Here is a 25,345-nt window from a genome sequence, read left to right as displayed (position 1 = left end):
TGTGTTTTGTGGAGGCACCTGGATTCTATCTCAGCAATATTTAGTTTGGATAGCTATGATTTGTGCTTGAAGCAAGGATACCATTTTATTTTGAGCTCTGTGATGCCAGGGACCTTCAGGGTCACCCCATTGGTTGCTTTGGAATTTTAAGGGCCAAATCCTGGTTGATCTGTGTGCCCAAGAATGAACCTGGGCAGAGTGCATGCATGCTAAGAAAGGGCTAAAGGGGAAGGCTAAATCACATGTACTATCTTCCTAATACCTGGTTTTTATTTAACCTTTTTTACACCTGTAGCTGACTGGGACCACTTTGCGGACCTTCATTTAAATGTCACTCAGTTTAGTAGCAAAACTTCATTTTCTCACAGAATATCATTATTTTCTGTGAACTAGGCAGAACTAGCATTTGAAAAATATTACGAAGACCTAATTTTGAAATAGTACCATTGAGGTTGAGGAACAGACCCTGGGGTAGCTGAGGAGATTGCTAAAGTAGATAAGGTTTTAATTAGAAAGTCTCAAAGCCAGTGCTCCTTAGCTCTCCCCATCCTCCCACCCTCATCTAACCTCCAGTACCAGCAGATAAAGCCCTAGTAATCCACAGCCTCATTTAGGTATGGGTCCAATAGTCACTGTCAGATCATCCCAAACACTGAAACCATTGAGCCCACATACTCAGAGGCTGAGCATCCTGGGGAGTAGGCCTTGGGCCCTCAAGCACCACTAGGGAGGCTCCCCTCCCTCACAAGAAATTTTGGTTATACAATTCTTTTATATTCCTAAGGAATTTCAAACATAAGTTTGACTTACGAAAGTCTTGAGTAATAGCATTGCGATATCTTTTTTGCTGTTTTGTGCCACACTTGATAGTGCCCAGGGATCGTTCCTGGTGGGGCTCTGGGTACTCTCTATGATTCTGAGAATCAAACTGGAATTTTGATGGAAGTCAAGTGCAAGTGCCTTAACCCCGGTGCTATCTCTGAGGCTGTCTAATTACTATCATTTATTTATTTATTTATTTATTTATTTATTTATTTATTTATTTATTTATTTATTTATTTTGGTTTTTGGGCCATACTCGGCAGTGCTCAGGGGTTACTCCTGGCTGTCTGCTCAGAAATAGCTCCTGGCAGGCACGGGGGACCATATGGGACACTGGGATTTGAACCAACCACCTTAGGTCCTGGATCGGCTGCTTGCAAGGCAAACACCACTTTGCTAGCTCTCCGGGCCCTAATTACTATCTTATGTAACTTTTATTTGCATCTCTCTCTGTTTTGGTGTAATATCTTTAGTTTGTTAAATATAGAACACTCATTTATCAACTGGACCTTTTTTCGTACTCTCCAGTATTGCTGTAAAACTTATAACCTGCTTTTTAATGTGCCAAAACCTATAAATCCAGTTAAAATATACCATCCAAGTTAGGAGTTAGAGACTGGTGTGTTGTCAATGAATGAATGTGTGAATGAATGACAAAGAGGTTGGCTCTGGCGATTAAGAATTTGAGGTTTGAAAACAAACAAAAACAAAAAACAAAAAAACACAACTCTGGGATATGGCAATGAGAAGGTATGGAGCCAGTGGTTGTTCCCATGACAATATGCTTCAAGAATGGAGAAACCCTGAATCTCTTAGGCCACGGGAATTTCCTTCCTTCCCCAATACTTGCTGTGCCTATACAAAAAAAAAAAGGTGGGGTAACACAAACCCTGCCACTGGCAGAGCACTTTCTCTGGTGTTGTTTTTGTTTTATTTTTTTTGTTTTTTTTTTTTTTTTATATTTTCCTTCTCCTTTTTCTTCCACTTTTTTTTTTTCTTTTCCACTTTTGTGGATATTATTAGGTGTTTTTTTTTTTTTTTTAGTAGTTGATTCCAAATTCTTTCTCCTCTTTTCCTTAACCTTTTAACCTCCAACAGAATAGCATAATTTGAATCATTCAGCCTCATAAATTGAGGGGGGGGAAAAATGATACCAGGACCAGTCATATGAACATGTAGTGTAAATAAAAAAAATGACCAGAGTGGAACACCAAACAGAATAGATACCCAACCTATAACAAGCTGTAGGGCAGCGACCATTTGCAGTAGGATTCTGGGGGGTAAAGGAGTGAGATGTGGGAGACATGCTGGGAACGAGTCGAGGGAGGATAACATTGGTGGTGGGAATGCCCTTCATTCATTGTCACTATGTATTGTAAATAATTCTATGTAAATGAACTTCAGTCACAATAAAAAGATTGTCTATCAAAAAAAAAGAATTTGAGATTTGAGACATATTACAAGCAAACAGGTAGAGTACTTTCCTTGCATGAGACCCCTCCCTCCTGTTCAAATCCCAGCATGCTATATTATGAACACCTGAGCGCTGCCAGAAGTGATCGCTGGGCATAGGATCAGGAGCAAGCCCTAAGCTTTACTCACAAATGCTAGAAAGATCTTAAAGCTCAAGTGTGCCTAGCTGATGTACTTCATCTCCTTTTCACATATAAACATTGCCATCTTGTGGTCATTTGAAGCAGCTCTCTCAGAGAACACCTCGAGAGCCCTCTATGCCAGGAGATTTCTTAGCAGCAACCCTCGACTAGCAGCAGAAGTGCAGTGGTAAAGTCAATGACGATAGAATCAAGAGACCTGAACTGTAACAAACTAAACGCAAAATGGCCCTGTTACAATAGTAGTCCAGGGATGCATGCTGGGAACTCGGTGGAGGGAGGTGGAAATGGCCCTAATTCACTGTCACTATGTGCCTGAAATCAACTGTGGACTGTAATTTGTCAGTGGTCTCAATTCAAAGAACAGTGCAGTGCTAAGTTAGTATGCTGGGTGGACATGGTTCTGCAGCTTAGGCTGTAGGGCCTCGGCAGCGAACCTACGGCACGGCACACGTACCAGCGGTGGCAGGGGAAAGCCTCGCAGACGGCACGTGGGAAGGCCCGCAATGAAGCTCTGCGGAGGGCGCGGCGGGAGGCGAGTGTGCCGGTGTCTGCTTGCTTGGCAGCTCACCTGGCAACAGGGCCGGGCTGGGCATCGGGAGGACCGGGTGTTGGCGGCACTTTGGCACTCGTCTCAAAAAAGGTTAGCCATCACTGCGTAGTGCATGCTTATCTACAACATCTAGCACAAGTGTGTGCAGGAGGCCTGCAACCCACTTAAAGAATAAGGAAACTTGTAGAAAAAGTTTATGAGCAAAGATTAGAAGCATTTAAGAAGTAGGGTAGGGCCCGGAGAGATAGCACAGCGGCGTTTGCCTTGCAAGCAGCTGCTCCAGGACCAAAGGTGGTTGGTTCGAATCCCGGTGTCCCATAGGGTCCCCCGTGCCTGCCAGGAGCTATTTCTGAGCGACAGCCAGGAGTACCCCTGAGCAGCGCCGGGTGTGGCCCAAAAACCAAAAAAAAAAAAAAAAAAAAAGAAGTAGGGGAAAACATGACTGCAGAGGCTGCTTTTGAAGAAAGATGTTGGTGATGTTAAAACATTTACAGAAATGAAATTGCTTTCATTCCTGTTATGTTTGCATTTTTTTTCAGACCGGCAGTTTTTAGTATAAACTCCACTTAGGAAACAATAATATGTCTCATGAAACTTTCAAGTGTGAGACAGATTTTTTTAATTTATGTATCTTATGCCATTGGCTGAAATGGCAATCTCACATCTCCATCCTCTAAATAAATAAAATATACTATGTCTTCTTGTATTGTAACACAGATTGCCCCTATTGTCTATAATGTTTTTTGTTTTTTGTTTTTTTTTTTTTTTTTTTTTTTTTTTTGTTTTTTGAGCCATACATACCTGTGACGCACAGTGGTTACTCCTGGGTATGAGCTCAGAGTCACTCTTGGCTCTGGGGCCATATGGGACGCTGGGGATGAACCAAGGTCATTTCTGGATTGGCTGTGTGCAAGGCAAATGCCTGACCACTGTACCATCTCTCTGGCCCCTATTGTCTATAATCTTATCAGTCATTGGTCACCTTTTGGCAAACTTGCTGCAGAATTTTAGTCACTTTTTATTAGATATTTTAACATATTAGTATCTTAAAATCATTCTGTAATACTATAAGATTCATAATATTAATACCACAAAGAGTGCTCAGTGCATACTTCGGAGTTGGTAAGATTTTTTCTTGTTAAAGTACATTTTTCTTTCTATTTGGGCTATGCACAGATGTGCTCAGTGCTTACTCCAGGTTCTGCATAGAAATCACTCTTGGTGGGTTGAAGGGACCATGTGGATCCAGGGATTGAAACTAGGTTAGCCAAGTGCAAGGCAAGCACCCTCCCTGCTGTGCTATACCAATCAGGTTTCAAAAGTGTGTTTTCAAAAGTATATTCAGTCATTTTAAATAGTGAATAGACTTTTTGGGACAGACCTCTTCAAATATATTAAATTGTATGGATTGGGGAGATAACTCAGAGGGTTGTAATGCATATTTTGCATATGGGAACACTGGATTCACTTGGTTACCAATTCTGCTTAGTCCCTCAAATACCTTGATAACTTTCGGGTGTGGTCAAAAAAAGAAACAACTAGTTCTAAACAAATGGAAAATTTGTTTTGTTTCTTTGTTTCAATTTTTATTTTAATCCTTGACATTATTTCAAGCACTTGTATATCCACTTTGTGCAAAATTTCATATAGTTCAGAGTAAAAGCTATTATGAGAAGATTTTTAAGTCATGAATGATTTTGTCAAAATAGTCTGAAATTCTTTTTAACCAACTGAATGTGCTCTTTCTTTTATTTTATAATTGAAGGAATTCATATTACTTTATATTTTAATGAGTTTTTGAGTGCATAGTCTGGCTTTAATAAATATGTTTTCAGTGACATTTTACCTGAATTCTTATTTTAAGCTTCTAGGAGCCAATGGAAATGTAAACATAAATTCAAAACGCCGTTTGCAGCTGTTTTACCCACCTACTAAGACTAGATCTCAATTAAGTGTTGTTGAGGTTTTTGACTGGTGGTCAAAATGTCCAAGAAATCGTTATCCTTCAACATTGTATGTAACAGTACGAGGACTCAAAGTTCCAGAATGTGTAAGTTATTAGTGCATTAACATTAATGCGTTTCTGTGTCTCTGAGATTTAGTAGTGACAAATTTCATATTTATGAAAAGATGAACTTATAGATATTTTTACTCTCATGTTTATTTTAATTTTAAAATTTTAGGACTAGGAGGATACCTTTAAGCGATTAAACCTGTAATAACTAAAGAACCAAATATTAAATAATTTTAGGCTTTGTGAGCTATAAATCTCTCCCTTTTAATTGAGAATCATTTTATTGAGATCATTTTACAATACTGTTATGATAATTTCACACATGTGTCGACCCACCACCAGACTGTGCCTGCTTCCTCTCTTCCTTATGTCCCCTCTACCCCTCGATCCACTTCCTCCTCAGATAAACAGCATTATAAACCAACTCTATCATTCTGCTTCTTTGGTCATTTGTTACTTATTCCCCTCTGGGTTTGATTGACTTTCACTGATACTCTTGATTGCATCTACTTAGCAACAAGTTGCATGATTTCCTCTTTTATATAGCTACATAGTATTTCGTTTTCTATATATACCACAACTTCTTGATCCATAGTTGGACATTTGGGCTGTTTCCATATTCTTTATAAACCATATAACCCTATCAAACTTATTAACATTGCCTTTGAAGCATCGAAGTTTTTATTAAATATAGATAGATGATACTTTATGAATAATTTGGAGTTATTCTAATTAAACTTTTACAAAAACAACCGTAGGGCTAGATTTGATCTGGACATAAATGGCAAATTCTTAATTTATAAAGTACTTTTTGTTTGTCTTTTAATAATACCATTCAAATATTTTAAATAATATTTTATCATTACTTTTCATAGCTTAAAATTACAAAAGGTACTAGCAGATAATTGGTCCTACATGAGATAAATTTTTTGCTGTTGTCTTATCTGCTTTAGATATTTAAGATAGGGTGCTTTTCTGTATTAGATGTTATAAATTGTAGCCACAATTTTTAAATCACTTTTTAAAAACTAAAAATGTTTTGTGAAAAGTCAGTAATAACTTATTAAAGTCATGATGTAATATTTAGCAACACTGGTAAATAGTCAGAATGGATGAAGTATTAAAATAATTTGGGATGCCAGGAATTGAACCAGGTCCCTCCCAGCTTGGCTGCATGCAAGGGCATATGCCCTACTGCTGTGCTATCTATCAGGCCCCAACATGATGAACTTTAAAAAAAAATTTTTTATATACATGTAGGTAAAACCATCTTACCGGTCTATGATGGCTCTTCAGGAGGAAAAAAATGTAATCCAGTACACTGTGAGCTTCTTCGTGAGCAAAGTTCCATAGACAGAGAACCTGGATTAGACAATTCAAAGGAAGTAGTAGAGTGGAAGAGATTGCCTGGACAGGTGAAATTTTGAACTATGTTACGTTTATTTAAATAATAAATTTTTTATTTCCAACATTTCAGCAACACCTAGAGTAAACCAGCTTGCTACTCTTCAGATCATACTTTTCTTACCACAGGTCTTATTTTTTCATTAATTCACTTGAAAAATGAAAGAGTGCCAATCAGCTGCATAAAAAAACTACCTTCGGTTCATTATTTGGGAAGCAGGGCTATTTTATTAGTTTTGCTAGAGCTGCCATAAAAATAATATACTGCAGATTGAAATTACAATAGAAATTAATTTTCTCACATTTCTTAAGGCCACAAGTTTCAAGATCAAGGTTTCAGTTGGGCTCATTCAGTCTGACAAAGGGTTCCATGTTGAATCCTCTTTGTGACCTTTTGACTCCTTGGGTGTACGTCTTTGGTGGATTCTCTTTCTTTTCTTTTTTTTTTTTTTTTTTTTTTTTTTTGGTTTTTGGGCCACACCTGGCGTTGCTCAAGGGGTTACTCCTGGCTGTCTGCTCAGAAATAGTTCCTGGCAGGCACAGGGGACCATATGGGACACCGGGATTCGAAGCAACCACCTTTGGTCCTGGATCGGCTGCTTGCAAGGCAAACACCGCTGTGCTATCTCTCCGGGCCCTGGATTCTCTTTCTAATAGGACATCAGTCCTACTAGATTAGGGTCCGATTTTTACTTAAACAACTTCTTAATGAACTTTGATTGAAATTTGGATTTCAACAGAGAAATCCTGAGTGGGGAGTAAATTTGACCAATTATAGTACAAAAAATAGATCTTAGATAGAGAGGGTCTAACTTTAGAATAATGATGGCAAATATGAAAAAAAATTAAGAGGGAAAAAGGAACTAGATGATTAGTGGATTATGAAATTATAAAGAAGGAAAAAAGCTATTGAACATCTTTATTTCTGTGACATTTTTGCCTTTCACAATTCATACAACACATAAAGTCTTTTAATGATTATATAAGACAGAACTTCATTTGTATTCAGTATTTAACAGAGGGAAATTTAATGCTCAATTATACTTATTCTGTCTAAGTTTTTATGGCTAATAAGTTGTTGGCTGAAATGCAAATCCAAATCTATCAAAATCTTACAAAAAATGTATAGCCTCAGTACTTTGTATCTTCTCTGATAAGTTCCTGAAATCAAGGTACAGCAACATTTTTTCCCTTCAGATTTGGAGTGTCAGTAGCAACAATCCCTTCATTTTTCCAATTCAGTAACCTTTTTTCAGAATCTCATGAAACTCATTAAACTATCATCACTTAAGGCAAATTGCTCCAGGTGTCTTTAACCATGTTTAGTCTGTGAGTCTAGGCCACTTGTTAACGAATTCAGTCTTACTAAGGAATTTTCTTAGTATTTCCCCAGCTGATTATTTCAGGTTTTTCATTTCATACTTTTCCTTTGAAAAGTCATAAGTCCCATGCGTTCTTTGCTCTGGAGGGTGTAATGTTTGTTCTAGAACTTCTATTAGATGCCGTCATAGTACAAAACATGCCAAGGCTTTTATGAATATATCACACTTTTTCTGATCTATTCATATTTTTGCTAAAATTTAACTTAGGGAAAGTTTTTTCAAATCTTTATTGTTATCAAACTGAGTGCCTATTCTGATGTACAGTATCAAACCTTGAAAATACAAGGACTTGTGGCCGGCAACGGTGGCGCTAGAGGTAAGGTGTCTGCCTTGCCAGCGCTAGTCTAGATGGACCCTGGTTTGATCCCCCCAGCGTCCCATATGGTCCCCCAAGCCAGGAGTGACTTCTGAGCGCATAGCTAGGAGTAACCCCTGAGCGTCACCGGGTGTGGCCCAAAAACCAAAAAAAAAAAAAAAAGAAAATACAAGGACTATCATAGGACTTAATGATCATAAGTTGATTTCAAGAATTTTCCTTCCTATACCAGGAAAAATGTTATGAGACCTCATAATAAATCCTTCAGTCGTTATCCCTTTTCATGTCCTCATTTTTTCTTTTCTATATGAACGGGTTTGGAGAATGGAGAAATATAAGCAATATCTGGTATATTATGGTACCTAATAAATGTCTTACATTTTTAACTGCTCATAATGCTGCTCCTAAATAATGTTACTAAATCGTGATGCTACTTGTGAAGACCTAATACTTATCTAGAAAGCAGACTATTCAACTAATAGCTTTTTCTTGGTGGAAGTTGGGGTGTATACACACCCTGTAGTGCATAGCGCTGTCTCCTGCTTGAACTCCAAGTTCACTCCTAGCTATCTATGCTCAAGATATCTATGCTCAAGAGACTATGTGGTTCATGGCTTTGAACCCATTTCAGCTGCCTGCAAGGCAAACACTCTACTATCTGACAACTCAGTCACGTATTAGACTCCTTGAGCTTGGCTTGATACCTCAGTAATCTTTACTAAACAACTATTTGTATGGATATATATTCACAAATATATATCTCTTTATATATATCTCAACACATAAAGTGGCTGTCACGCATATGAAAGATATTAGTTATAAAGAGGTATAATTAATATACATTAAATTATATTCCTGAAACAGACATTAGTCCACAGATTTTTAAAAAATATTTTGTAATAGGAATGAAGACAAAAACATTATGAAGAAATTCTTTAACTAGTAAAAAGGAAAACAGTAGGAGGTGTTTCACTTTTGAAAACTCATTTCTGTAAGCAATCACATGGATGATGGTTATTTTAAGAGAGAACAAGAATGAGCGCATTCTTGTCTTAAGCTAGGCTCTAGCAGTGGTCCTCAAACGTTTTAAACTGGGCCAATTTCACTGTCCCTCAGACCATTGGAGGGCCGGACTATAGTAAAAACAAAAATATAAATAAATTCCTATGCACACTGCATACATCTTATTTTGAAGTGAAGAAACAAAATGGAATAAATACAATATGTGGCCCATATTATTTTGAGGACCACTGCGAGAATTTATAGTCTCTTAAAAACAAAGTATGACTTAGCACAAATCTTATCATTGTGATCATACTTTTGCTATACAAAAGTTACGTGGCAGTGATAGCTTTAGAGTGTCAGATTCTGAAATCTTCTATTTATATTTTAAGTGAATTAATTTCTAATTAGATATGGAGTACAGACTCACTTAATTCAAGGAAAAATTAATTCTCTAAAACTAAAATGAAGGGCCAGAGCAATATAGCACAGTGGTAGGGCTTTTGCTGTGCAAGCTGCTTACCCAGAACTGATTCTGTTCGATCCCCAGTATTCCTTATGATACTCCAAGCCTGCTAGTAGTGATTTCTGAGTGCAGAGCAGGAATATCCCTGAGCTCCACCAGATGGTGGCCCCAAAACAAATAATTAAAAAAAAAACAAAACTAAAATGATATGGGCTTTACTTTATTTTGCATATTTACCTCTTTTGGTAAAGTTATAGTAAAGACTATCAAAATGATAAAATTTCACTGCAGTAATTGAAACTGATAACTAGTCTTCATTTTTTAATGTTTCTTAATTTATACTTTAAAAATCTATTTTAGGCTTGTCGGATCCCCAACAAGCACCCTCTTTTCACTAAATGCAGGAGAACGAGGATGTTTTTGTCTTGCTTTCTCCCATAATGGAAGAATATTAGCAGCTGCCTGTGCCAGGCGGGATGGGTATCCAGTTATTTGTAAGTAATTCTCTCACATTCAATTAATTTTAGATATATGGAGGACAAATGTTGTTTTTTAATAGTAACTAAAATTTTGAGTAATATCTATTACTACTACTGAATTAAGGAAATTTTTTAAGTTGGGTTGCAGTTTTTTTAGCATGAATTTTAATGCAATGTTCATTAAATAGTTAAATGAGAATGGTCAAGTGGAAATAGTAAAATTACTTTTTAAGTAGGCAAGATGACTATTTTATGTTTTAAATATATAGAAGTTTAGTAACAAATAGATAATAAGTTACATGAGATATTTTAGTTCAGTGTGACCCCTTGTTAGCAGTCATAATTTGTTATGAAAACCCAAGGAGAACCTAGATCAAGACTTAATGTAGACAAGTCTGCAGAAATCTTAGAAACTCTACATTGCTTTTAACAACATAGGAATCCATGGCAAAGATATAAAATTGTTGCTGTAGCTCCAGAGGTTTTATTTTAGTTTTAGTGTTATACTTATCTAGACGTACAGGAATTAAATCTCTAATGAAATCCAGTTTGCCTCAACAGGAAATAGCCAACGTCTCGAGTTTGTTTCTGTTTGTTTTTAAACATTGGAATGTATTAAACTTCCCTTAGCTTTACTTGGAATATTATTAATAGAAAAATTTTAGGGAATAGGTGGGTAGGTACTTATAATTGACTTAATTAGAAATATTTGTTGCTTTTATTTTCTTATTTTCTCCCAAGTATGCTCATGGTTTATTCTGGTTTAATGGTCAGTGCCTTTGTAGTGCTTGGAGGTCCAAATACTTTAACAGGAATTTGAACCAAATGTCTGTAAACTTGATAAAAGGCAAAACTTTTTGACCCCTATGTTAGTTTCTTAACACAGTTCTCACTATTTTATTTATTTGCCTTGTTTTATTTGAGGGCAACATCCCGACTGTACTCAGGGGCTTACTCTTTTACTTTGCACTTAGGTTGTCATTCCTACTAGGCTCAGGGGACTAGAATGGAGTGGCCAAGCATCAAACCCGGGGGTAGCCTCAGTGCAAGACCAGTGCCCTTCCTATTATAATAACATTCTAGCCCTTAACTTCTTTTTTTAAATTTAATTTTATCATTTTGAGGTAGTTATGCAGTTACAATATGTTAACATTTAGAGTACTGTTGTACAAAGTTCCTGGATCCAGTCGCTACCGAAGTGCCCAACACCTTTAAACCAATATATTTATGTTACTTCTAGTCAACCTCTTCATTCTCCCTCACCCATCCACTCTCTGCTTGGTAATAAACTAACTTGGAATTCAAGGCCAAGGAACCATAGACAATTTTAAGAAACAAAGAAAACTTTCAGATTTGTGAATATTACTATTTACGCATCCAACAAGAGAAAATGATTCCAAAGAACACATAAACAATGAAAAAGATGATGTTTTCTGTTTAAAAAAAATACTTAAGTAAAAGTTTATCTCAATTTACATGGGATTTTTATTAACCTCTTTTTTAGGCATAAAGTAAAATACTTATTACATAAACATAAAAGTGAGAACAATTACATTTTCTCTCCACACACACCTTAAAAGAAGGATTTAGGATTTATTAAGAGATAGAGAATGGGATTCTTTCCTAGCAGAGCAGCCAAATCAATTGGTTTGGTGTCTGCACTGTTTGGAGTTCAGTGTTTCCAGAGCCCACAGTGCTGGAGATTACCTGGGCACCTTGACCTATAGTGGGGTTTTGTGAAAGCTGTTGGTCTTTAAGACTACTTTGAAGTTTGGGAAAATGAAATGGGAACCAGGACAATTTTAAGCATCACGAGTTCAGTGTTCTTATTGAATATCAGCTGATGTGTGTGTGGTGTGTGTGTGTGTGTGTGTTGTGTGCGTGTGGTGTGGTGTGTATTTTAACAAATTTCCCTCAGATAGTTACAAGCTTTAGCTTAGTTTAAGAGACCCTACAGGGGGTTGGAGTACCCTTACAGGGCACAGCGGTAGAGCGTTTGCCTTATACGTGCCAGACCCCGGACAGACGGATGGACGCGGGTTCAATCCGTGGCATTCCTTATGGTTCCCCTGAGAGAGAAGCGATTTCTGAGTACAGAGCAGGAGTAACCCTTGAGCGCCACAATTGTGCCCCCCCGAAAAACAAGAGTCCCTTACAGATCTAAATTGACCATCTTCTAGTGTTCTTATTGATTTTTATGGGGGAACTGATTTTTTTTACTATTAAATCCTTTTTGACGATTCTGGAATGATCTATACTGCTTAGCATTTTTAAAGGTACTAGGTTTTGCCACTAGGTGAAAGTAGATACTGAAATTCCATAAAATGGCAATATGTAGTTTCATTGTATATGCAGCAATACAATAACTAGTTATTAGATAAGATCTCTGTTAATTCTATTAATCTAGAATCACCTTTTAGTGCTAGAATTTTTCCTCATAGAAAAATGCAGTTCAGGGCCCGGAGAGATAGCACAGCGGCATTTGCCTTGCAAGCAGCCGATCCAGGACCCAAAAACAAACAAACAAAACAAAAAAATACAGTTCAATTTTCTATTACTTTCAAACAGTTAGAATTTTGATTGCGATCTTTTTATTTTCAGGTAAAATAATAGCTTAATAAAGCTAAATCATAGAATCTTTGAGGTGAATGGCAGTTTTATTTTAATTTATAAATTTTCAAGCATTTAAGTTTCCTTGAAAAAAAATGAAGATATTGTAGCATTGTGTAATATTTTATATATGTGTAATCGTGTCCTAATGAAATTTTTAGTATTTTAAGTAGATTTTGAAATAATCTGAAAGTGACTCTTTTATAACATTCTTATAGATAGTAATTAATCTTGTATGTATATAATAGTATTAATTTTGTATGGATAATATAACTTATTAATTTATATGTAAAGAGTTAAGTAGAACTTGTTTGGAAATTACTGAATGTTGAATATTTTCATTAGTATATGAAATTCCTTCTGGACGTTTTATGAGAGAATTGTGTGGCCACCTCAATATCATTTATGATCTTTGTTGGTCAAATGATGATCACTATGTGCTTACTGCATCATCTGATGGCACCGCCAGGTTAGTATATTTCAAAAGTACTTATTGTGCATGCACTTTGCCACCAAACTGAAGAATTAAAGTGGAGGAAAGGTGTATTAAGGAGCTCTCAGAAATATGCATACTACCAACTAAGTAATGAAAATATTTTGAAGACATTTATAACATAGATATGTTTATGTAAATTAAAATGTTTATGATCTTTTAAATGTCATAGTCATTATGTATCCTATTCAGTTAGTACTTTAAGATGAGATTAATAATCAACTAGATATTTTCTCCTAGTAATATAGACTATTAAAGAGATCAATTGTTTTCATGGTTTACTAGGATACAGCAGTGATACATATAAGTATGTAGCATTGAGAAAAGGCACAAATATGTTCTTTGTATTTTGGACTGCTTATTTTGTTTTGGATCATACACTACTGGTGTTGCCTCCAGTGGTGCCCAGGAGACATGTGACATTAAAAATAAATTTAGGTTTAGACCTTTTAATCTATCTCCCTAGCTGAATCTTATGTTTCAAACTCTTCATAGATTCTCAGTTATTTGCATCTTTCAGAATCTCAGTCTTAAAATATTTCATTTCTTCCAACTTAATATGGTTTACAATAAGAGATTTCACAGCCACTTTATAAAGTTTCATTTATACTTCATTTCAGCTATTTATTCAGCCTCACAAGTATTCTTTAAAAAGTTATCTTTTTAGGTTGATATTATGCATGCATAATTTGATTTTATTTCATCAAATATATGGTATGATTGCATATCCACCATGTACAGATTAATTATAACTTTGGAGTAGGAAAAGTATTTTGAGAACAGAAAAAATATTTTTTGAGACTTACTCTCACTTCACTTTTACTTTCTCTCAATATACTTTTAAAAGTCACTTCTAGTGTTTACTTTCCCTCTATGTATCTTATTGAATTTCTCTTCAGTGTAAAATGTCATACTGATTAAAATATAATTCCTTTAAAATTATAAGCTTAAAATTTCTATGTTAAAATGAAAAACAGGTTGGCAACAATTGATTTCTTCAGTTTTCTAGCTGGGATCTTTCTGTCAGTACTTCTGTCAATATCTTCAAAACCTGCTCTGTTATCCTTCAATATAACTATTGTTCCATGATAGGTTATTTGAGGGAAAAAAAAGCATACCTTTCCTAACTGGATTTGCAAGTCATAAAAACTGTCGTTATCTGAGCTCTCAGCTCTGCTGAGATATTCTTTTACTTACCTTTTATTCATTCCTCTAGCAGCAAAGTTTTCCACATCAAGTTCTCTACTAAACCACAGGTCTTCCCATTTATTTAGATGTTTGTTCCAATCACTAGTGAAGCTTAGCCAGATGTGAACTATGTTTCTTGTTGGTTGCCCGACTAACAAGTATAAGCCCATCTATTTTAATTTCTGTCTAGCTCTTACTAAATATATATGAGGAACATATAACTTTAAGGTATCTAGTGGTTGGCCTGTGGTTTCTAATCTCACTCCTATAATCTGTAATTTTGTTAGCTTATTTTGTCTACTACTGGCCCCTTTAATAAGTAGTTTTAGAAAGTAAATCTTTAGAAAGATGTATACTGCTATCTTAAAATAAGATTGAGTATCACAAAAATATTGTTCAACTATTTCCTTTCCATCAATATATCATTTTCCTTTTCCACACCACCAGGAGCCTCCTAAATTCATCACCTTTACTTCTTTCAGATTTATTAATCTGGCTGTATTCTAATGTTTCAGATTATTTGTTCAGTTTTAATCCCTACTTTGCTGATACCAAGTAGTGTTAGTAATATTAAAAATACTCTTATGGTTTTCATTAACAACTTGTGTCTTTTGTTATTCACAGCTCTGATTGTATCTTTTTTTTCCTTGACTGTTCTTCATCAATGTTTATACTGAGTCCTTACATTTGGATTTTTTTCTCATCCCTTGTCTTCTATCTATTCTAGTGCCCTTTATTTATTTTTATCTCCTGAGATGGTATTCTAGTCTTTCTCAGTTTTGAATCTCTATTTCACTGTCAACTTGGCTAATGCTCACTTTATATTATGGTAGAATAATTTGTTTATATATATGTTATAGTAAGTATGATGGTAATCATATTAACCCTTACTCCTGTGCTGGAAATTTAAGAGTGGTACTCATTTCCTTTCCTTTGTTCCTCAATTTCTACATCTAAGTAGTAGTCAAGTTATCAAATGTCCTTTTGAATCATATTAGGCATTTTAAGTTTACTACCCTCAATGTTGTTGTCTTAATTCAAGGCCTTGTTATCTCTTGATTAAATGTTGCGTAAATTGGTCCCCACTCGTCAATCTGTAGCTTTTCTAATTTTGATGTACTGAAATCATCTCTCCAGAATCATCTTTCATGATCTTTTAGTAGAACAAACCTTTATTATAATACATTGCATTTTGAAAATATTCCAGTTTGTTAGCATGTCATGACAAGCACGTCCTTCATTGACCTACCTCACTGACCTAAGTTCCTTGTACTACTTATATATCCTTTTGTCTCACCCACAGCACAATCTTTTTGAAATATCCTTAACATTTTATCTTCTTTGGGATCTTCATACCCTATTACTCTTACTAACATTCTGATGTTCAAATGCCCTTTTCTCACACTTTCTGCCTAACTCATTCATTACATTAAGTTTTGTAAGTTATAGTGAGCTTCTGATCAATATCTAGAATGTAGATTTTGTTTTATTTCTTGAAGCCATCCTGTATTTTAACCGTGCAGTGCATAAGTGGTATGCATTTATAATTAGCTTTGAAATAAATACTGGTTTAGTACTTGGTTGCATCATAAAAATGTTTTGAAAGGGAAAACTGAGTGAAGTGAGAAGCAGTATGGACAATGAGATGTTTGAAAGAGGTGAGAAGTACTTATAACAAATAAGTCAAATGAAGAAATAAGAGTTGGTAATATCTCCAAAGGCTGAACAATGATTTTCTAGCTTTGTCTTTATTATCTTCCTGGAGCTCACTGTTACATGTTATTGTTGGTATCTGTTAAGTATTTCCCACAAGTTAGCTCTCTGTCGTGTGATTTTTTTCTTTTTTGGGGGGGTGGGGGGTCACACCCAGCGGTACTCAGGGGTTACTCCTGGCTCCATGCTCAGATATTGCTTCTGGCAGGCACGGGGGACCATACAGGATGCCGGGATTTGAACCAATGACCTTCTGCATGAAAGGCAAAGCGCCTTACCTCCGTGCTATCTTTCCGGCCCCTGTGATTTTTTTCTTAAGTCTCACTCTTACATGTTACCCATAAATGTCTGCTAAAATAAGTAATTACCACTAGTTCTCTCTCAATCTCACTTCACCTCTTCTCTCTCTCCTTTGTACACTTTTCTTAAATCTCCTTTATTTTTAGAAAAACCTGTATTTTCCTCAAACAGCAGCTTCATATATAATCAGAAAGGCCTTTTTATCTGTAATTGCTTCCTAATAGGCATCTATATCTTTAGACCACTCTTCACATACATTGCTTTAATTGAGTTTTGTTCATTCTTAATTCTATTATAATTTTATATAATATTTATAATTTTATGTCCTTATCCTTCTCCGTGATTGGTATTATTTTTTCTTAAACAGAGTAATACATTGTTTTCTTATTTTAGATTCTACCCATTGTGTGGATGACTAAAATTATCACCTATATCATTTTTTTATATTTAAAATTTTATATTTACGTCTACTTTAGTATATTAAGTTCCTATAAGCAACAGTTGCTTTCTTTCAGTATTTTATGTATTACTTAATATTGCTAAAATGTTATGACAAAGTAACTAAAGTTTTTATTTTTAACAATTTCATGTTCCCTCCAAATTAGTGATTTTGTTCTTTCATTAAGTACTGCATTTTATGTAGCATTTGTTCTTGAAAGCTTTGACTTGGTAAAAAATATTTATTCAGTGTTTACACATGCTTTGTTTTTACTTAAAACATGTTCTTTCACTTCCTTCATTATTAATTTGGATTCTTAGCGAATTGAGAATCATATCCTGTATTTTAAACAGCTGCTGAAAAACTTACAGAATGTTATTCTTGAATAAGTAACTGATTTTCTTTTATTGATAATTTTGAGGACTTAATTTTCTACATCGGTTATTTACAGTAAAAGAATGAGCTATACATCTCCATACTAAAATTAAGAACTTCTAATTCTAATAAAATTTTTTTCAAAGTTGAGTTCCACACTCATATCCTGCTTATTGCTAGATATTCTTATTTTTTAGGGGGGTGGGGTATATCCTAACTCTACTCAGCGTCTTTTCAAGCTCTTTACTCAGGGTATCACTTCTGGTAGAGCTCAGGGAACCATTAGTGGTACTGGGGTTTAGGCCCAGGTTGGCTGTCTACAAGGCAAGTACCTTAACCTCTGTACTCTCTCTCCAGCCCAGATTTTGTCCTTTAATTAGAAATATAGTGCATATAACATAACAGTCTAAACCTGAGGTTACTTTTTTTTTTATTAAGATTAGAAAATAATAACTATTTTTCAAATCATTATTGTAATTTAAAATCATTATTATAGAGGAAGATATAAACAAATTTTTATGAATATAGCTATCAAAATACTATATCAAATTCCTGCAATTATTTTAATCATTTAAATAGCACATATAGTAATGATAAAATAACCCTTAAATCTTTGAATTCTTTATGTGCATCAGACTTTAAAATTATACAGTAAAAAAACAAAACACAGTCCAGATATGAAATCATTATAGTTTCTCTCTGTATTTTATGATTTTATTTGTTTCTTTTTGTTAAGTGAAGCACTTTATTAACTTTTCAGGCATGTGTTTGACCAATGTTGAAAAAATAGGGGCTGGAGTGGTGACTCAAGTCGTAGGGCATTTGCCTTGCATGCGCCTAACCTAGGATTGACCGCCATTCTATCCCCCAGCGTCCCATATGGTCCCCCAAGCCAGGAGTTATTTCTGAGTGCATAGCCAAGAGTAACCCTTGTGGCCCAACCCCCCCCCCACCAAAAAAAAATAGTTTAAACACTGTTAAATATTGGGGCTGGAGCAATAAAACAGTGGAAAAGCATTTACATTGCATGATACTGACCAGGGTTCAATCCCAGGCATCCCAAATGGGTCACTGAACCCTGCCAGGAGTTGTCCCTGAGCACAGAACCCAGAGTGAGTGCTGAGCATTGCCAAGTGTGGCCCAGACTAAAAAAAAAAAAAATCTGAAACTAACATAAAGTCAAATGCCAAGTTCTTCATTTTATAATAATAATTTATAATAATTACCTAGTGATAAATTAACTATTATTCTTGATGTTAACTATAAGATGCAATAGTGTTAGTATGTAAGGAATTCCATAGCCATCAGGCATTTGGTCACATTTCTATTATTGAACGATATAGTTCAGCTTTGGTTGTTATTACTTATTTACCTAAGTCCCATTGGCTGTATTAGTTTTTAGAAAACCTAATGAAATTCTTTCAGAAGGAATATAACTTTCTATTCTTTTTTTAGGATATGGAAAAATGAATTAAATAACACAAATACCTTCAGAGTTTTACCTCATCCTTCGTTTGTGTACACGGCTAAATTCCATCCAGCTGTAAAAGATCTAGTGGTTACAGGATGTTACGATTCTGTAATACGGATATGGAAAGTAGACGTAAAAGAGGATCCCGCCATACTGATCAGACAAATCGACACTCACAGGAGTTTCATTAACTCTCTTTGTTTTGATAGTGATGGTATGTCAAAAAATTTATTCCAAATAAAATATAGTTGCATAAGAACTTTACAAACCTTATTTTTACTCAGATAAGTCATTATTAAAGCTTGAGATGGTTTTATGTATTAGCTATTATGTTTCTATATTGATATTTGTATGGATTTTGTAAATGCTAATAGACATGAACAATTATAACTGAGAGAGTTCTGTTTCTGTTTATAATTTTAAAAGTCACTAAATCAAAAATTACATTTTATACTTAAAAAAGGAAAAACATTTATACTTAACTGATCTTAATCAGTTAAGTATGAGTTAATGTGAGTTATATTTACTTTACATATTAATTATATTAACTCATTAATATTAGTTATATTAACTTAATATATGAATTATATTTACTCATATTCTTTTTTTTTTTTTTTTTTGGTTTTTGGGCCACACCCGTTTGATGCTCAGGGGTTACTCCTGGCTATGTGCTCAGAAATCGCCCCTGGCTTGGGGGGACCATATGGGACGCCGGGGGATCGAACCGCAGTCCGTTCCTTGGCTAGCGCTTGTAAGGCAGACACCTTTTTTTTTTTGTTATATTTACTCATATTCTAAAGTTCTAATGTATTCTAATGAATACATCTCATTGTATTAGTGATTATAATCTTATAAAAATTTTGATATTTAAAAAATGCTTTTCTTTTGTTTTGGTGCAAGGGGCTTATTTCTGGCTCTTTGCTCAGGGATCACTACTCCTGGCAGGTCATGGAGGATCATAGGAGGTGCCAAGAACTGAACCTGATCAGGGTCAGCCATGTGCACAGCAAGAGCAATGTTTGTTGTACTAGCTCTATGACCCTGGAGAATATATATTTTTGAAGGGGTCATACATAGAGGTGGTCAGGGTTACTCCTGGCTCTGCACTCAGGAATTACTCCTTGCAGGTTTGGAGGACTATATGGCATACCAGGGCTAGAACCTGTATTGCCTGCATGTAAGGCAAGCAACCATACCACTGTACTATGTTGCCCCCAGCCCTTTGAGAATCTTTTAAATTAAATGGAGAATTGTGGATAATGGCAGGAAAATCCCTTATGAATCTCAAGGGTATATTTTCTTTTATTATTTTATTTTTTTGTTTTTTGGGTCACACCCGGCAACACTCAGGGGTTACTCCTGGCTGTACACTCAGAAATCGCTCCTGGCAGCTCGGGAGGCCATATGGGATGCCGAGATTTGAACCACCATCCTTCTTGCATGAGCAAGGCAAACGCCCTACCTCCATGCTATCTCTCCAGCCCCTATTAAGTGTAGTACTATAATCATTTTATGAATAATAAGTCATATAAATGGGAAATTTGAAATTATTTAAAGGTCATCTTAGTATATAATAATAGCTGATGTTTTAAAGATGAGTTTAGATTTTTTTACATAAAAAATAAGAAAATTCTATTTGTAATATTTTATAATGTTTCAGAGCTGACCTGAGCTCTATGTTGTGTTACAATTAATTAGTATAAAATTGAAAAGTGATAATATTACTAATGTACTCACTTTCACCTACAGTGATGTTAGCAAATTGGAACAAATTCAGTAACTATCAATTTACGATTGTAAAGTGTCTAAAAATTGCCATACATAACAGTAGTAGCTTAGATTACAAAAGAGAAATGATTTCTTCCTATATGGTTATAAGATATTGATACATGAAAAAAGGAAATTAATCTGTATTACTTCAGTTAATATTATAAGGACAAAACTGAAAAAATAAGTATATGTATATATAGATTTGTTCAGAATTAGAACATACTAATACATTGGACAGCTGCATAAATTGCTTTGTTTTTTTTTTTTTTTTTGGTTTTTCGGGCCACACCCATTTGATGCTCAGGGCTTATTCCTGGCTAAGCGCTCAGAAATTGCCCCTGGCTTGGGGGGACCATATGGGACGCGGGGGGATCGAACCGTGGTCCTTTCTTTGGTTAGCACTTGCAAGGCAGACACCTTGCCTCTAGCACCACCTCGCCGGCCCCATAAATTGCTTTGTAAAATATTAAATTTACAATGCTAAATAACTACCTGTTGTTATAGTTTGTAAGATATTCCTAACTGGGTATGAAGTTGAATATTTTAGGGTCTCTAAGGTCGTATTCTACTGTGAAATGGTTTGAGTCTAAGAGTTGGTGTTAAACTAGAGAGTCTACTATTTTTATATCCTTTATTTTCTGATTACTTACTGAATTTCTAAGAAGTATGAAACATTGTGAATATTGATTAATATAGGTGAGAAGTACAAGTATATGTTGGATAATTGAAATAACATTTTTAGTTTGGTATTGTGTTTTTATTTTGCCACACCTGATTGTGCTTAGGACTTACTCCTGGCTAGGCATTCAGGGATCACTCCTGATGGGGTTTGGGGGCCAGGCAAAAACAAATTGATGCCAATGATTGGATCTCTCTTGGTGATTCTTTAATATTGATTTCGTGGGCTTGAAGAACCATCTACTGAAGATCCAATCAGTTTGGCCACAAGCAGGAAAACAACTTACCCACTGCATTATCACTCTTGTTCCTAAAAACTCAGTAGTTCTAATTCTTTGTTGTTGTTTTATTTTGAGGGTCACACTCAGCTTACTCCTGACTCTGTTCTCAGGAATTATTTCTGGCAGGCTTGGGATCCATAAAGGATGATGCCTGGTATTGAACGAGGGTCTACCACTCAAAAGGCAGATTCCTACCATCGCTCTAGCCCTGCCTTCTGACTCTTTGTTTACTGGACTATACTTTTTCAATTTTATGTTTCTAAATGTGTATTTCACTTTAAAAAATAGGTCATCATATGTATTCAGGAGATTGCACAGGAATGATTATTTCTTGGAATACCTCTGTCAAAGTTAATGATGTTCAACATTCAGTGCGTCACTGGACTATAAATAAGGTATTAGTTCATTTCCTATTTTGGTATTTAATAAATGATTTTGATAATTAGATAAACACATAACTTTAAAAATGAGATGGTTGACATTGTTTCTCTGTTTTAAAATTAGTTTTTTCTTCTGTGAAATCCATTTTATATTTACTTATTACTTATATTAATGATAAATAAATTGATGGTATAGCAACAGAGAAAACTTTATACATTTTGACCTGGTTTAATGTCTGTTTTTTGAGCCCTAATTTTCATTGTTATTTAGCAACACATTACTGAAGTTTGCTTTAAAATAAAGTAACTTTATACTACCATGTATAAATAATATCTTTTCTATGGTTTTTCTTCCTTTTTGTAATTATAGTTCTTTAAAAACTGTGCTCAGTATTTGTTAGTAATGTCTTTCAAAACTATGTAATTATGAAGGATTACTTAAAAGCAATAATTGTTTCACTTGGAATTTGCTAAGTAGAAACAAATAAAAAAAACTTAATTATGGAGTTGTAAGGTTGTTTCTATATAAACAATTTTCTTTGTGTATATTTTGTATATTTTAGTTAGAAATATAAAATTATTAACTTGATTGTTTTATATAAATTTGTATATTTGTTTTACATGCTGATATTTTTCTTCAAAGTTTTGTTGTCTTTTGTTTTTTAGAATATGTTGTAATAGTCATACTTAGCATGAAAAACACTTAAGTGAAAACTAATTCTATTGAATTTTAGTTAAATGTCTTGAGTCTATCATATGTTTAAAAACAGACTTCAGTTTTTCATCATCTTGTCTATCAGTTTAAAGACTGACATCTTGGTGGTTGTTTTGTAGTCTAATTTCAGACTCTTTGAAAAGAGCTTTCTAATTATTTATATACCTGAGGGACTGGCAACACTCCAGGTTATTGATAAAAATCTTTTGAGTTTACAGTGTTGAGCTTTTATTTGTGTTCAAAATCAAGTATTTCCATAGCTTGGTATAACAACAGAAAGATAAATTTACTTCAATAACCCTTTATCTAGTACTTATTGAATGTTAAAATTAAAGTTGGGAAATGATCTGGAATATCCTTTTAATAGCTAATGTTCAAGAATAAACCAGAAGCTTCATTGTGTTACTTGGCTCTCTTCTGCAGACAAGGTTAGAAAAGCTAACTTATCCTCAACTGTCCCTTAGGATGGAGTTCATAAGTTGGTGCACATATTCACTGGCAAAAGGAAATGAATTTAAAGTTAGAGCATTATTTTTTTTGTTTTATTATGAATATAATGAAGGAAAACATAGGAATCCTTAATAAATACTATAAATACTAAATACCAGCATCCTTTTCAATTACATCCCCATCACTTAGGTCCTCCTATCTTATATCTCCCCTACCCTTCCTCATTGTTGTGACTGTCACACATATGCTGGCTGCGATGCCTAAACATTTGTGGTGGGAGTCACTAGGACTTGGAGTCACACTTCATGGTGACTTGCCTTGGTGCTTGCTGAAGGTTTCAGTCCTTTCATTGTGGTGTTGCACATTCCTGGATGCCATGCAGCTGGAAAATGCTTGTGGCACCAAAATCACATAGATTAGAGCTGCCAGGCACAAACTACAGCATTGCCACATTGATGCTTTTTTCATGTGGGCAGCACAGGCCAGCAAGGAAAGGAATTTAATCCTGTGCTATTTTCAGCTCTTGATCTTTCTTGACCTCATTAGTCAGGTTTCTTTGGTAGCTGCCTCATATCACTTAGACTCGTATGATTTTAGAAGATTTGGATAATATGTATTTTTCAGGCGTGGTATAAGTGAGAAATGAAATTATAATATGATACCAAAGTAGAGATTGAAAGTTAATTTTTATGATTTTCAGAAATGTGAAGCTTTCTGGTGCTGTAGAGATTTACCTTGCATGCCCTACCCAGATTTTATCTCTGGCACTGCTAATGGACCCCTGAGACCTCAGGAGTGATCTCTAAGCTCAGACACAGGTGTAAGCTCTGAGGAGCACCAGTTAATCCTTCCTCCCAAAAAGTCATTCCAAAAAGTCATATCCAAAAAGTCATAATAATAAGCAGAAAAAACAATGTCAGAAAGTGTGTATCTAGACATTTATTCTTTAGGGGACTGGCTAAATTTTGGAAAAGTAACTGTACTACAGAAACAGACTAATCTGTGACAGTATTACAGAATAATTAGGGAATGCAATTGAAAACCTTTTCATCTGTAAACTGAAGTTATGAGGAACTTTAGGTGATATTAAAGCATCTTACACAGTAAAGTGTCATTTTAAATTTTTTTACTCTTAGAAAAGGTTTAACACAAACTTTATAGCAAAGTTCTTATTTTTAAATCATTTTAGGAAATTAAAGAAAGTGAATTTAAGGGGATTCCAATAAGTTATTTGGAGGTTCATCCCAATGGAAAACGCTTATTAATTCATACCAAAGACAGTACTTTGAGAATTATGGATCTCCGACTGTAAGTATATTTCAACATTGACATCTTAAGCATCGATAGAACAAGGCATGAGTTAATTTATATTTATAAAATGTAGTCATGATTTTCTACTAATCGGTATTTCTGTAAGGACATCTGACAGAGTCTGTAAATGTTCCTGGATCTTGTTTCTATCACAGATGTATATAGAAACCTGAGGTGCAGCTAAGTAACCTACAGCTCATTTGAACAGCCCATCTTCACATTATTCCCAATAAAGATGATATGATCTCATTTATAAGTTCAGAATGATTCTGAAACTAACGTCAGTTGCTTCTGATCTCGACAATTAAAATAAAAAACTTGGGGGCCAGAGCAGTGTACAGTGGCTTTAACTTTGTGTTGCATGTGGCTGGCTTGGATTTAATTCTTGGTACCCATATGGTCCCCTGAGCATTGCCAGGAGTTATCCTTGAGCTCAGAGCCAGGAGAAAGCAAGTCCTGAGCCACCAACAGTATGGCCCAAGAAGTCAAAAATAAATAAATAAACTTTTGCTATGGTATATACTTTTTTAATATAATTTTTATTTTAATTATAGTGGCTTACATATCGTTCACAGTAATATTCCAGGTACATATTTACATTGAATCAGGGGAATTCCCACCACCGAATTGTCCTCCCACAACTGCTCCCATCCTGCCTCCCATATCCTCCACTCTCCCCCCCACCCCACCCCAGGCGCTGCTAGAATGCTTGGTCCCTTCTGTGTTTAGTATTACTTAGTGGTCTTATAACTGTTTGGTCTAGGTGCCTCCATTACTGCCCCCTCTAATTGGGAGGCGGGACTAGAAAGCTCAAGTTATGTGGTTTTGTTTGAGGAAGAGAAAGGTAATATGATGGGGTAAAAATCGACTATGCCGACTATGAGCAGAGTCATTCTAGAGGCTCTCATCCTTGGTTTGAGGGAAAAAGGGAAAAGAATAAGGTGAAACACCACAACAGTTCAAAAAGAAGAATCAAATAAGATATCCAGTGAGCACTGCAGCAATAAAAATATGCACCACATAGTTGCCATGATCTTGATTTAGGAAATATGACAAGGCGCAAAGAGGAAGAAAAGAAAAGAAGAAAGAAAAAGTAAATATATAAATAAAAAAATGGACA

General features: G+C 35.1%; 2 protein-coding genes across 2 annotated transcripts in view; both read left to right on the top strand.

Moving 5' to 3' along the window:
* The window catches only part of BCLAF1 (BCL2 associated transcription factor 1), a 1,193,665-nt gene that overhangs the window by 925,349 nt on the left and 242,971 nt on the right, over positions 1–25,345 (top strand). The gene's annotated exons all lie outside the window — the stretch shown is intronic.
* The window catches only part of AHI1 (Abelson helper integration site 1), a 253,355-nt gene that overhangs the window by 28,107 nt on the left and 199,903 nt on the right, over positions 1–25,345 (top strand). The window contains 9 exon segments of the mRNA XM_049788037.1: positions 4,853–5,038; positions 6,263–6,310; positions 6,313–6,417; positions 9,933–9,956; positions 9,958–10,066; positions 13,007–13,130; positions 18,625–18,854; positions 21,658–21,764; positions 24,104–24,222. Of these exon segments, the coding sequence (XP_049643994.1) occupies positions 4,853–5,038; positions 6,263–6,310; positions 6,313–6,417; positions 9,933–9,956; positions 9,958–10,066; positions 13,007–13,130; positions 18,625–18,854; positions 21,658–21,764; positions 24,104–24,222 (1,052 nt within the window).

This window comes from Suncus etruscus, chromosome 15 (assembly GCF_024139225.1).
Source record: "Suncus etruscus isolate mSunEtr1 chromosome 15, mSunEtr1.pri.cur, whole genome shotgun sequence".
NCBI classification, from domain to species: domain Eukaryota; kingdom Metazoa; phylum Chordata; class Mammalia; order Eulipotyphla; family Soricidae; genus Suncus; species Suncus etruscus.
This window is presented reverse-complemented; position numbering and strand designations above follow the sequence as displayed.